The 13,869-nt window shown below is 41.7% G+C and overlaps 2 protein-coding genes across 3 annotated transcripts in view; one reads left to right on the top strand and one right to left on the bottom strand.

The window, feature by feature from the left end:
* Positions 1-6,424, bottom strand: part of LOC117774623 (olfactory receptor 146-like) — an 11,492-nt gene extending 5,068 nt beyond the window's left edge. The window contains exons 1-2 of one of the 2 annotated variants that reach the window (XM_034607182.1): positions 6,207-6,424; positions 5,165-6,070 (exon numbers count right to left, since the gene is read on the bottom strand). In XM_034607182.1, coding sequence (XP_034463073.1) covers positions 5,165-6,066 — 902 coding nt within the window. In that variant the 5' untranslated portion in view covers positions 6,067-6,070; positions 6,207-6,424. Of the gene's footprint in view, positions 1-5,060; positions 6,071-6,206 lie in introns of those variants that run through there. The other variant, XM_034607181.1, reaches the window with a different exon arrangement.
* Positions 6,425-10,343: 3,919 nt separating this feature from the next.
* On the top strand, positions 10,344-12,934 carry LOC117774625 (hepatitis A virus cellular receptor 1-like). The gene is made up of 7 exons (XM_034607186.1): positions 10,344-10,505; positions 10,634-10,835; positions 11,028-11,164; positions 11,251-11,313; positions 11,837-11,916; positions 12,327-12,432; positions 12,585-12,934. Exons 1-7 carry the CDS (start codon positions 10,457-10,459, stop codon positions 12,665-12,667), a joined length of 720 nt encoding a protein of 239 aa, XP_034463077.1. The 5' UTR covers positions 10,344-10,456; the 3' UTR covers positions 12,668-12,934.
* The last annotated feature ends 935 nt before the right edge of the window (positions 12,935-13,869 follow it).

The following is a 13,869-nucleotide window of genomic DNA, read 5'->3' as shown; positions in this document are numbered from 1 at the left end:
TCTTTGGTCCAAATAATCAAAGTTGAATTAAATGAATGTTCAAATACACATTTTAACATTTACCCAAAAACTATCAGAGACAAACTCACAGATTTGAGTCATGGAACCTGATGATGATTTTTATTTTATCTTATTTTTGATAGAAACGTTTATTTGATCACTTTATTCTTGTCAGTGAGCTTCTGTGCATAAGATTTCACTGAGGACAGATGGAAAGAAACTAAAAAGTAGAATCAATATACAACATGTTCGGACACAAGGGTCTAATGTAAAAAATATATATATATAAGTCTGTATTTATTGATTAATGATTTACTGACTCTGATCAACAGAAGGTTAAAGAAGATCTGTTTGCATATGTTTGTCTCACACACACACACACACACACACACACACACACACACACACACACACACACACACACACACACACACACACACAGCAGCTTGGAGCAAACGACTGACGAGTCCTCGTCAAATGTTTTCTCAGCAGAACAAATCTTGGCCTCAGCGGCGGATTCATGTCTCGTATGACGCTGCTTTATGATCTGTGTCAGACGTATCTGGAAGAACACATATCATATCCATTTAGTATATCATGTATATAAAGAGGATCAGTGACTGTATATAAAGACCATCAGTGACTGTATATAAAGATGATCAGTGACTGTATATAAAGACCATCAGTGACTGTATATAAAGATGATCAGTGACTGTATATAAAGATGATCAGTGACTGTATATAAAGATGATCAGTGACTGTATATAAAGAGGATCAGTGACTGTATATAAAGATGATCAGTGACTGTATATAAAGATGATCAGTGACTGTATATAAAGAGGATCAGTGACTGTATATAAAGAGGATCAGTGACTGTATATGAAGATGATCAGTGACTGTATATAAAGATGATCAGTGACTGTATATAAAGACCATCAGTGACTGTATATAAAGATGATCAGTGACTGTATATAAAGAGGATCAGTGACTGTATATAAAGACCATCAGTGACTGTATATAAAGACCATCAGTGACTGTATATAAAGATGATCAGTGACTGTATATAAAGATGATCAGTGACTGTATATAAAGATGATCAGTGACTGTATATAAAGAGGATCAGTGACTGTATATAAAGATGATCAGTGACTGTATATAAAGATGATCAGTGACTGTATATAAAGATGATCAGTGACTGTATATAAAGATGATCAGTGACTGTATATAAAGATGATCAGTGTCTCTCTGAAGCTTCTGGTTTTCTGCTCTGACCTTTGACCTCTGTGCAGAGACCAGCTTCCATAGAAGGAGTGGCTCCCTCTCTGGTGGACGGGGATTATTTCGGGGTTGTGATTTATCTTTGAACGTCTCTGTTACTCAGCCGCAGTCTCTAAAAACAGCAGAATAAGAGTTATGAGTGAGTTATGAACTGCAGAGATAAAAATGGCAACGTGTCCCTTTAAATTTCACATTCCTGGAATTACAGCTGTGACTGGAGGAGACGACGCTCAGTGACCAGCCCAGTGTTCAGGTTCACAGCAGCGTTCATTCAATGATGAGGATTTACTGACGGTTCAGAGATATTGTTTTTAGATGATTAACAATCATTGACTATTTTAAGTTGAAAGTTTCACTTTATTACAATAAAAAAATCATCCTGCAGAGAAATGACGCATCGCAGCTTTTTATTGCTTCACTTTATTTTTACATTAAAAATGTAGAAGACTGATGAAGAGACTTTATCATTGATGTAAAAAGAAAAAGCTTTTGGTTGCGATCAAGTGAAACTGCTGAATACATTTGTTGTTTTATGAGATTATGACGACATTTTGTGTATTTTTACATATTGATCAATGTTTTGTTATGTTGATGAAGTTAAATGCTCAGAAAATTATTATTAATAATAATAATAACAACAATAATGACAAAACTGAAACCACAGTTATAAGAAATAAAACAAACATTTCCAAAGGATTACTCAGCCAATCAGGAGCTGTCAGAGGTTTGTATTTAATCTGTCATAATAATACATGTGGAGCCGGTTTCAAGGTTCAGTTCCTCACTTTTCTCTGAACGTGTTTAATGAACAGAGATTAAATGTGATATAAACGTCAGAGTCAACGTGTATAAACACGGTAACTGTTGGAGGAAAGAGACCAAAATAGACGTAAAATAAACTTTGCATCATAAAATGTGGAGGAACATCAACATGAGTGAGTCGCTCCGACGACTGTAAAGTGTGTTTCAAGAGTTTCCATTTCAGAAGATTAAACACACGACTGTCGACAAAACATCTGGTTCAGCAGCTGCAGTTTGGTCTGAGTCTGAGGACACGAGGACACGAGGAAACGAGGATGAAGAGACAATGATGAGGACACAAGGACACGAGGACTCAAAGGAGGAGGAGACAAAGACATGAGGAGAAATGGTTAAGTGAGGACACAATGACAAGGACGTGGATAAGGGGAAACAAGAAATAAAAAAGGAGGACGAGCAAATGAGGATGAAGAGACAAGGACACGGGGAAGGGGACGAGGAGACGAGGAGACATTCATCTGTGTCCTCTTGTCCTCTTTTTAACTCAGTCAGTCGTGTTTCTGCTCGGCTCCTGATGATTATAAAACTGACCACTGATCAGATCCATTTATTCAATATGAATGAATCTGAGCATGTCGCTTCATGCCTGTTGTCATGGAAACGTCAGATATGTTCTCTGTGTCTCCTCCTCCGTCTAATTTGTCCATTTATCAAACCTTCGTGTCCAGTCCACTCCAGCTGACATTAGCATCCAGCTAACACCAGTCAATGGTTCAAGGACACGACTGATGCTAATTACATTATGTTAATCAGGAGGGCTCTCGCTAAGTAACAGCTGCTAACAGGCTAATTAGCATGAGGGTGAAACGCTTGATAAAACCGATCATTAACATTTTCCCTGATTGAGTCTGAAACAGAATCAACGGAGTGAAAACAGTTGTGTTGTTAACGGAGACACATTCTGTTCATCTTCACGTTGATCATTTTAATGAGAGTTATGACTGTAAAATGTTTTCATGCTCTAACGTTCAGAATCACTTTCCTCAGACTGTCCAATGCTGCTGCTCCTCTTTTCAGCCTCTGTCTCAAACTCTTGATTTGAGCTCCTGTCTCTTTAAGACCCCCCCCCCTCCTGATAAAGCCCAGTCTGCTCTGATGGGTCAGCTGGTCCGCTCTGTTGTGATTGGTCAAATGTCGGCCTCAACTCTCGCTGGTTTGGTCAGGGGGCGTGTCCGACTAGCTGCTAGGTGTAAGATATGCTAATGCAGCATGTCTCCTTGTCCTCGTGTCCTAATTTCCTTGATTTCTCATCCTTATGTAGTCGTCCAGATGTTTCTGTTCCCATCATGACATCAGGACGATGCGTTAATCAGACCACTGAGGCGTTTCCTGAGTCATGTGACTTGTGTATGACATCATTTATTCACTGAAACTGTTTCCACTGAGTAACGTACATTTTATCAATAAGTCGAATTGTATGTCTCGAAAAGGAGGAACATATTTTCGAAATTTATATGATTTAATAAAAATCTTCAAATAGAGCTCAAAAACACCTGGATGGAAAGATAAGATCCACAAACTGAAAACATCATGCAGCATACAGAACTAAAAAAAAACGACGACACGTTAACATTGGTTTCTTTTAACGTTGTTCAGGACGATCATCTCCATGTTCCTCCAGATGTTTTGTTGACGAGTGATGAAAACTACATGTGACGAGTTGTTGAAGCCGACGTCTTCAAAATGAGAACGAGAGGAAGTGAGGTTGAGACGATAAGAAAAATGATGTAAGTAATCCGATCAAAGATTTATATTGTCTGAACCACAAACTCCATCCTGTCAGGATCGTGGAGGTCAGAGGAAATGTTGGTGACAGCGTGGAGCTGTCGTCATGGCAACAGACGATAAGATGACATCAGAAGGCAGTAAATCGTCAGTTTGAAGCTTCAGGTTCTGAAGGTGACGACATCCTGGTTTCACACACACACACACACACACACACACACACACACACACACACACACACACACACACACACACACACTCACACACACACACACACATAAACACACACACACACACACACACACACACACACACACACACACACACACACACACACTCACACACACTCACTCTCACACACACACACACACACACACACACACACACACTCACAAACACACACACACACACACACACACACACACACACACACACACACACACACTCACACACACACACACACACTCACTCTCACACACACACACACACACACACACACACACACACACACACTCACACACACTCACTCTCACACACACACACACACACACACACACACACTCACAAACACACACACACACACACACACACACACACACTCACTCACACACACACACACTCACTCTCACACACACACACACACACACACTCACACACACAGACACACACACACACACAGACACACACACACACAGACACACACACACACACACACACACACACACACACACACACACACACACTCACACACACAGACACACACACACACACTCACACACACACACACACACACACACACACAGACACACACACACACACACACACACAGGATCGTTGATTCCAGGATTTCTACGATCACGAGCAGCAGCTTTAGAATCAGAATGAAATAAATCAGATTTACGATGTGGAGACACAAACATGATTAGAAGTTTAATAAGAGTCGAGGTGTGAAGACATGACAGTATTATTATTACACTTTCACACAGCTGGTACTTAATGATAATTATAACAGTAATAATCATAAATGTCAATGTTTTCAGATATTTGTTGTCCATACATCATATATGTACAATGTAATGTAACATGTACTTTTTGACACATTTACTTCAATAAAGACTGAATCTGCAGTTTCTCAGTAAAACAATTCAAATGTCATTAACTTTATTGATTAAAAACTAAAAATCGTATTTACTTTCCTGATTCATTTTTACATTTAAAAAAAGGTTCACTGATGAAAACATACAAACAGAGAAGACGCATGTTTACTCTAAATAATACATTTTAAACTTAACTGTGTTTATATTAGAATTATGAGACTTTTCTGGACTGAATCAGTTTAGACAGAAACCTTCGTATCTCTTTGGACTGGACTCCGTATATTACGGGGTTCAAGCTGCCGGGGATGACGTGAAACAGAATGGCCGACAGCTTCCTGTAGTCAGAGTACTGAGGGAAGCGGTGCAGAGTAATGGTGACCATTCCACTACACAGCATGATCAGATACATCATCAGGTGAGTGCTGCAGGTCTTCAGGGCCTTACTGTTCAGAGACTGGTTCTTACTGGTCACACACACGACTGTGATCTTAGCGTAGGTGAGAACTATGCTGCCGATAGAAGCTGAGAGCAGGACCACGGTGAACGTGAGGCCGTAGACATTGTTAATAAACACACTCTCACAGGAGAGTTTGAACAGCGAGGCGTTGTCACAGTAAGGATTCATGATCATTGTCCTGCATCGGTTCAGTCTTATGGTCAAACCCAGCAGAATCCCCACCAGAACAAAGGCCACGCCCCAGGCAGACACGGTCAGCTTGACCACCATCTTGTTGGTCATGATGGCGGCGTAACGCAGAGGATTACAGATGGCCACGTATCTGTCAAAGGCCATGATCATCAGTATCGTGTGAGAGGTGGTGCCGAACATGTGAGTGGTGAACGCCTGAAGCACACACTCGTAGTAGCTGATGAGGCGCTCGGAGGGCGGCACCAGGATGTCTGACAGCACCCGGGGCAACATGATGGAGTTTCCCACGATGTCATTGACGGGCAGGTTACAGAAGAGCAGGTACATGGGCTGGTGAAGGTTCTTATCTATGAACACCAGCACCACGATGCCGATGTTTGCTAAGATGATGAGGATGTAGGAGAGGAAGAAGAAGAAGAAGACTGGGTAGACAGAAACCTGTGTGACCTTTAACCCCTCCAGCTGCAGGGTGACGCTGTTCAACGTGAAGTTTTCCATCAACCTGCAAACAAAAGCTCACGGATCAGTTTTCACATGGTTTCAATAAACAGAGTTTTAACTGCAGACGATAAATCAGGAAGAACATTAGAAATGAAAGAGGATTTAAATGAGACAACATTAAAACAGATGAATGTCACCTTCAGTTTCTGTGAAGTTATCAAACACCGAGAGAACAAACTTCTGCTGAAACCAGGAGCTGGAGCCACTTTTATAGAGAAGTCGTCACCAGGGGCAGGAAACTGGGATCATCTGGGAATTAACCTGAACATCATCAAAGTTCACGTTTAAACTTTTCTACCTGAAAGCAGCAGCTTGGTGAAAGTGAGTCTGATGTGTGAGTGTGAACATGAGAAAGTTTCCTCCTTCTCTCCCTGAACGTCTGTTCTCTGTGACTCTGCTGAGTGGGTTCCATCTCCTGTGAGAAGAACTGACTGAGAGTCAGCTTCAACTGTCACAACCAGCTGCAGCTGAAGAGTGAAGCTGAACTGAGATCAGTTAAAAACACTCTGAAGTTATTAGAAACCAGAGTTTATCTCCAATATTCAGCAGGAAACTTAGAAACATGAATAATTCTGAACAGTTTGGTGGATTTGTTACAGCAGCAGCTCTTCAGGGTCAGGAAGCAGAGGATCATGGGTAATAACCACGACACAGTCAACACATTGATTCACTTCATCAGACACAGAGACCAGCAGAGTTCACCATGTGTGGCTGCAGGGGGCGCTGTTCATCAGTTACAGTGACAGAGTGATGCTTTAAAGGGAAAAAGTGATGAATTGTTTTATGTTTTATTAATGAATTATTATTAATTATCATTAATCAACATCGGCTGCTTCAACACAGCTGATCTGATTCATTTTTAATTTATTATGAAATTTACACAAATGAATGAAATCATGAAAGAGTCAGTTTATCAGTTCATGATTAATAAAAAACATGAAAACCAGCTGTCGTCATGGAGACGACAGAGAGCGGCCACATGTTCAGGTTCGATTCTCCAGCTCCGACCTGTGTGTGTGTGTGAGTGTGTGTGTGTGTGTGTGTGTGTGTGTGTGAGTGTGTGTGTGTGTGTCTGTGTGTGTGTGTGTGTGTGTGTGTGAGTGAGTGTGTGTGTGTGTGTGTGTGTGTGTGTGTGTGTGTGTGTGTGTGTGTGTGTGTGTGTGTGTGTGTGTGTGTGTGTGTGTGTGTGTGTGATTTCCCAGGAGTCTCAGTGACCAGCAGGTTAATAGAATCAGAAGCGGTGTTCAGGGGCCGACGGACAGGAAGTCGCTCGCTGGAGACGACCTTCTCTTCACCTTCACACCTGCAGGCAAACCAGGTGTGAACCAGGTGTGAACCAGATGGGAACCGGATGAGTGAACCAGGTGTGAACCAGGTGTAAACCGGATGAGTGAACCAGGTGTGAACCAGGTGTAAACCGGATGAGTGAACCAGGTGTGAACCAGGTGTGAACCAGGTGTGAACCAGGTGTGAACCAGGTGTAAACCGGATGAGTGAACCAGGTGTGAACCAGGTGTGAACCAGATGAGTGACCCAGGTGTGAACCAGGTGTAAACCGGATGAGTGACCCAGGTGTGAACCAGGTGTGAACCAGATGAGTGAACCAGGTGTGAACCAGGTGTGAACCAGATGAGTGACCCAGGTGTGAACTATCAGTTTATCAGTGATGATCTCATGACAGTGAAGTGATATGTCTATTTATACATTTCATCATCTCTGTGCATCAAGAATGTTGTTAGCCTAGCTTAGCACAAAGAGAATGAATCCACCAGTGGTCAGTTCCTTCTTTTCTTTCTGGAATAAAATGTGTGTATTTACCAAAGTGATGAAGTTCTAAACATGTTTTTGTTATTTGTGTCTCTGGTTCTTCTTCCTGTCAGTTGTAGATGAGTCCCTGCAGATTACTGCCCCCTGGTGTCAGCTCTGATAAACATGTCTGTTCTCCCTCAGGACAAATTACATCAGAAACTGTTGATAAGTGTTTTGTTGGAAACAGCTCATTAACCTTCCCCTGTGTTCAGGGACATTAACGCTCATTAACGCTGCCGTGGTAACTGGACACGCAGTGATGAAACCGCCGGGCGTCAGGAGGCGGAGCAGTCCCCAGAGCTCCCAGCATGCAACAGAAACAGTCAACCCCTTCAGGGTCTAAACAGAACAAACACAAGTTTCTTTTCACTAACAACTTTTTGTCAGTTGATGTTATGAATGTAAAAAAAACATGATACGTCTGAATATTTCTAATGTACAGTATATATATATTATTTATATATATATATTTATAATATGTTGAATGCATCATAATCCAAACAGTTTCATCACAGAAACACAAGAACAGCTAATCAGACACAAACAAATCAGATTCATCCAAAAGACTGAATGAAAAGTTTGGATTTTCATGTTTTTGTGATGATTCATTGAATAAAAGACTCCAGTTCAATAAGATTTGCACATATTACTACTACAATACTATCGATGGCTTCAGGTTTACTGAAATATATATTTTTTAAACACATCTCATTGTATTAATCTGGTGAGGATACTTTGACCTGAGCGACCGTTTGTCTCCATGGTTACAACACTGGACACATCGAAGCGTCTTATTGGTTCAGTTTGGTTCAGGAGACGATGTTGATTCAGTTAAATTTACACTTTCGATGAGATTAAAGGACGTTCGTTGTCATGGTTACTGTAAGAAAAAGATCCAGAAACACAGTGTTTCATCATTATTTCCAGTTTGTTTCAGATATTTTTTTGTTCTTTTCTTTTACTGTCATTGTGACCTGTCCTGGATACAGAGTTTTCTGTTGGTCTGATATTTGCTGAGCTTACAGTGTCATGCACACGACTGTAGTAGCATGAAGACTGGGACATGTTTAGTTGTGATTCTCCAGGTTGACATGTTGACTGATTTGGGAATATGGAGAGAAATAAATTATATTTTCATCAGTCTGCAGCATTGGTCTTGTGTAGTGTTTGGTGAATTTATTGTATATTTGCACTTTCTCTGTGTACTTCACTTACAGTACTCTAATCACTGAGAAGTAGAATTGCTAAAAGTGTTTCAGGTTAGCAGCAGCAGTGTGTAACTGGCTCAAACAGAATGAAGTCATATGAAACGTGTGTGTTTCATATGGTAACAAAATATGTTTTTTATAAATTAGTGAATAGTTTTTACAAGAGTGTTTCATTTTGCAAAGGATCCGAGGTGTTCTGCTCATTGTGTGTGTGGTTGTGCTGATTGTGTGTGTGGTTGTGCTGATTGTGTGTGTGGTTGTGCTGATTGTGTGTGTGGTTGTGCTGATTGTGTGTGTGGTTGTGCTGATTGTGTGTGTGGTTGTGCTGATTGTGTGGAGTGTTCTGAAACACCGGGCCCTGTTTTCAAAAACGTGCTTAAGCAATCGAGAAAAACTGTAAAGGTGTGAACATGTGTTTAAAGGTGTGAACAGGTGTGAACATGTGTTTAAAGGTGTGAACAGGTGTGAACACGTGTTTAAAGGTGTGAACAGGTGTGAAGTTAAAACTGCTCCTCTAAGTTTTCATACTGGATGTTTCTGTTGGACATAAATACGATGTTGTCATGTTTCAGTCTCAGCTTCATGTTGGAGCTCAGACGATCATGTGACCTCTTCAGTATGTTGAGTCAACATGTTTTCATGCTTCTGCTGCAGGAATGTGATTAGACAAGAATCATATCAGTGTGTGTGTGTGTGTGTGTGTGTGTGTGTGTGTGTGTGTGTGTGTGTGTGTGTGTGTGTGTGTGTGTGTGTGTGTGTGTGTGTGTGTGTTTCCCTGTCTCACGGGCTGCTGCTGACCTCCAGTGGTCAGACTGTGGACAGAGAGTTATGATACATCAGTAAACAGGATGTTGAAGAAACAGACGTGAAGCTGACGTGTCTCTGATGTTTAACTGAAACTGATCAGGTTTTGATCATGGTCACAAGAGTTAAAGAAGAGACTGGAACCATCAGACCATCACTGATCTGTATCGAGAAGGAGGCTTCACTGAAGGAGTCTTTTCTTTAAACCACCGAGAACAAAGAAACTGGAGTCGATTCTAAAAAAGACTTTTCGTTAGTCTATTGATCAGAATGATGTGATCAATGGTATCAAGTGCTAGCAGTTAGCTTAAGTACTTTGTTATTATGTTGTGAATGTCACTGAAGCTTCAGACTCACAGGACACAACAACAAAAATCCTCCGACAAACATTTCTGACGTATCAACGTGATGTGAAACAAACTCTGTTCTTTGTTTCACAGAATTATTTCAGACGTGTTTCACAACTTCAGTCTATAAATATCAGGACGAGTGGAAAAAGGGAAGTAAAATGAGTGAGTTGTCCATCTGTTGTCTGTCTGTCGTCCGTCCATCTGAAACACAACAACATGCCGTCGCTGCTTCTCCACATCTTCACCTGCATCTGTGTCCTCACAGGTGAGTCTCAGCCTGTTGACCGTCGGGTTTTGTTTTCACCTGTTTCACAGGTGACCATCTTTATTTACAGTTTGAGTTCGATCACAGCAGCACCTGGTGGACTTTGGAGTAAACGCAGTTTCTTTCAGCGCTGGCCTGTGTGTCACTAGCCACCACGGAGACGGTGGTGGGCACAGCCGGGCGGAGGGTGACGTTGCCGTGTCGGTCGGAGGCAGTGAAGCGGAGCGGTGTGGAGGTGTGCTGGGGGAGGGGGGAGCCGTCACTCTTCACCTGCCACAACATTTTGATCAACATGGCCGGAGACGACGTCTCGTACAGGAAGTCGTACAGGTGACTAGGGTCGTCATGATGACAATAACATTTAACTAAATCTTTGATCACGATAGTAATTTATTTTTGTAATCTGACTACATAATATTCAATTACTGCATTATTACTCCGGGTATTAATTAAGATGTTCCTCAAGGAAGTCTTCTGGAGCCCAGTGTATTTCCTGTTTCCTCAGCCTCCTCTCCTCTGCAGGTTCTCTCCATCCTCCACCTCCTCTCTGTCCATCTTCCCCTCTCGTCCATCAGACTCTGGTTTCTATCACTGCAGAGTTCAGCTGCCCGGTCTGTTCAACGACCAAACCTCCACCATTCACCTCATCATCATCAGCCGTATGTTCACAGATTCACCACCAGTTCATCCGTTAGTTTCACCATGACAACCAGAATCTGCTCATCTCCCGTCTGTCGTTCTGCAGCTGGCTCTCCGGTCTCTGACAACGAGGACGCCGAGGACCTGAACGCACCACACACTGCCACCGGTAAGTACGGGACTGACACTGATGCTGGTTAAGCTACGGGAGCCCTGAGTGGACACAAAGGTCTCCACGTCCTCCCACTGTACGTGTAGATAAAATATCTTGCATACAAACGCTGCCATCTTGTCTGAACCACCATTGTCGTAGGATATGACGTAGAACAACAACGTTGGACAGTAGAAAACCTGACAGTAAAGTATATGTTTATTTTACAATGAGTAAAGTGAGTGATTTCGGACACAGTCAGAGTCTGTGGGGGTTAGGGTGCAGTACTGATCATGGAGTGGAGCCGCGGTATCTGCAGCCACCAGGGGGCGATCCAGATGGTTTTATTTTGTTGTTGTCCATCTTCATCCATTGTCTTTGGTCAGTGTGTTCAGACTCTGAGCTGCCCTCTATTGGTAGATGTCAGTACAGGGGCAGAAGCGGCGCGATGACATCATCAACATTTCTCTGAAACTGAAAATACACGAGTGAAACATCATATTATGTCGTTGACTGTTTGTTTGTTTTCACCTTTTTCCAGGTGACACAATACAATGCCGGACAGAGGAACAAGGAAGTGATGTCACCAACCCCACAGAGCCAATGGTGGCGCTGGTTCAGGTAGAAACGAGCAAGACGTGACCAGTATGATTCTCTTTAACCATCAGAGGTTCCTGTCAATAAATCGATTGATCGTTTGAGCTCCAAGACGCAAACCAACCAGAACCTCACTGATCATTGTTGATCAATATTTCACTGATAATAATCTACAGAGTAACAACAGTAAAAACAGAATCATACAATTCAACTCATGAAATTATAAACAATTTAATCAATAAAAAGTTTTTACATTTAGACGTCAAACAAAGTTACATTGATTCATTTAAAAAAACAAGACAACCAACAAACGTCTGCTCGTCTTTGAAGCGTCACTCAGGCTTCACTCTTCACTCAGAAGAGTAAACATGTTTGTTTGTTTGTTTGTTTGTTTGTTTGTTTGTTTGTTTGTTTGTTTGTTTGTTTGTTGACAGTCACCTGTTCAGCAGCCGGTGACCAGTTTACAGACGTTCATTGGAAACACACTGAGACTGTCGTTCATCATCTTCATCCCTGTGTCGCTGCTGACCGCTGCCTACAGTCAGTACACGTACACACACACACACACACACACACACACACACACACACACACACACACACACACACACACACACACACACACACATTTGTTTTATATGACATGACGTAATCAGGATAAACTTGTTGTTTCATCATTTCACTTGTGTACAGGAGTGTGGAGGTGGAGCCAGAGACCAGAAACTGACAAGGGGCTCAGCCAATCAGAGGAGGAGGAGGGAAACACCTCAGTGTAGACACCTGAGACACAACCCGTGTTTGTTTGGTTACCTGAGTTACCTGAGTTACCTGAGTTACCTGAGTTTTCAGACAGGATTCTGCAGAGAATTGTTTTTTATCTTTGTGGTTGTTTTAATAATCACTCTTTATGTTCTCTGTATGAATATATTGTATCTTCTATGTCTGTTGGTAAACTCATGTATAACAAGTAGAAACTGTGTATTCATACATTCAAACACCAGGGGGCGCTTTAAACCCTGAAATAAAGAGCACGTGCAACAGCATCTGTTATTGAGTCCTGGTGATTGGTCATGTGATTGATTATCGTCCTCACATGATCCTCTTTTCCAGTTTCATACTGGGGAGACCCTGACCACAGAACTGTTGTTACCTGTCTGTTCTCTGGAACTTCAGTGGAAATAAACTCTTCTAGTTCACCTGTGATTTTACCTGAAAATTAACATCTGATCTATAGAATATTAATAATAGTAGCAGTAATAATAATAATAATAAAGTGCTGCTGTTGCTGTTGTTCTGAACATTAAAGTTTATTATTTATCTATTGAATAATTCCAGAAATCTCTGTCTGTCTGTATGTGGAAAACATGTTAAAAACTTCTCGACCTTTTCCTGGCTTGATATGGTGGAACCTGGTGGAACCTGGTGGAACCCAGGACTCACATCGTTATCTGCCGTAGTTTGTTCTTCTCCAGTCGCTGAAGTCGAGGAAGAGACGGGTCTGAAGCGGTTAAGGAGCCAAAATGCTCTGTTTCTCCGTCATGGTTTAGAATTACATCAGAGAATGAATTCTCAGCTCCCACCCGAGAAGAGGGCAAATTATTTGAGTCTCCATATGGTTTTTAATCATTAGAAATGTGTTTATTAAATATTTTCTATCTTCTCTTCTCATGAGCTTGTGGTTTGGATGTGGGAAGTCGTGAACACATGGGCTTAGGGCAACAGCGGCATGGACATTAATATTAATGCTGCTGTCAGAAGCCACAGAGGCTATTGAGTTAGCATCCTAGCACCTGGGTAAAATAAAGAAAGACATAAAGCTAACGTACCCACAACAAGTGCAGGACAATTTCATTTTATCGTCACTACACCTGTCGTTCTACTGGTTGGAGAATTTTCACAGACAAGTTGCACGAAAAGAGAAGTGAGAGCAAAAAATAGAATCCGGGAGCAAATGTTTAATGAACACAGAAGCACGGTG

The sequence above is a fragment of the Hippoglossus hippoglossus genome, chromosome 14, assembly GCF_009819705.1.
Source record: "Hippoglossus hippoglossus isolate fHipHip1 chromosome 14, fHipHip1.pri, whole genome shotgun sequence".
NCBI classification, from domain to species: domain Eukaryota; kingdom Metazoa; phylum Chordata; class Actinopteri; order Pleuronectiformes; family Pleuronectidae; genus Hippoglossus; species Hippoglossus hippoglossus.
The sequence above is the reverse complement of the archived record's forward strand: the minus strand, read 5'-3'. Positions and strand labels throughout refer to the sequence as shown.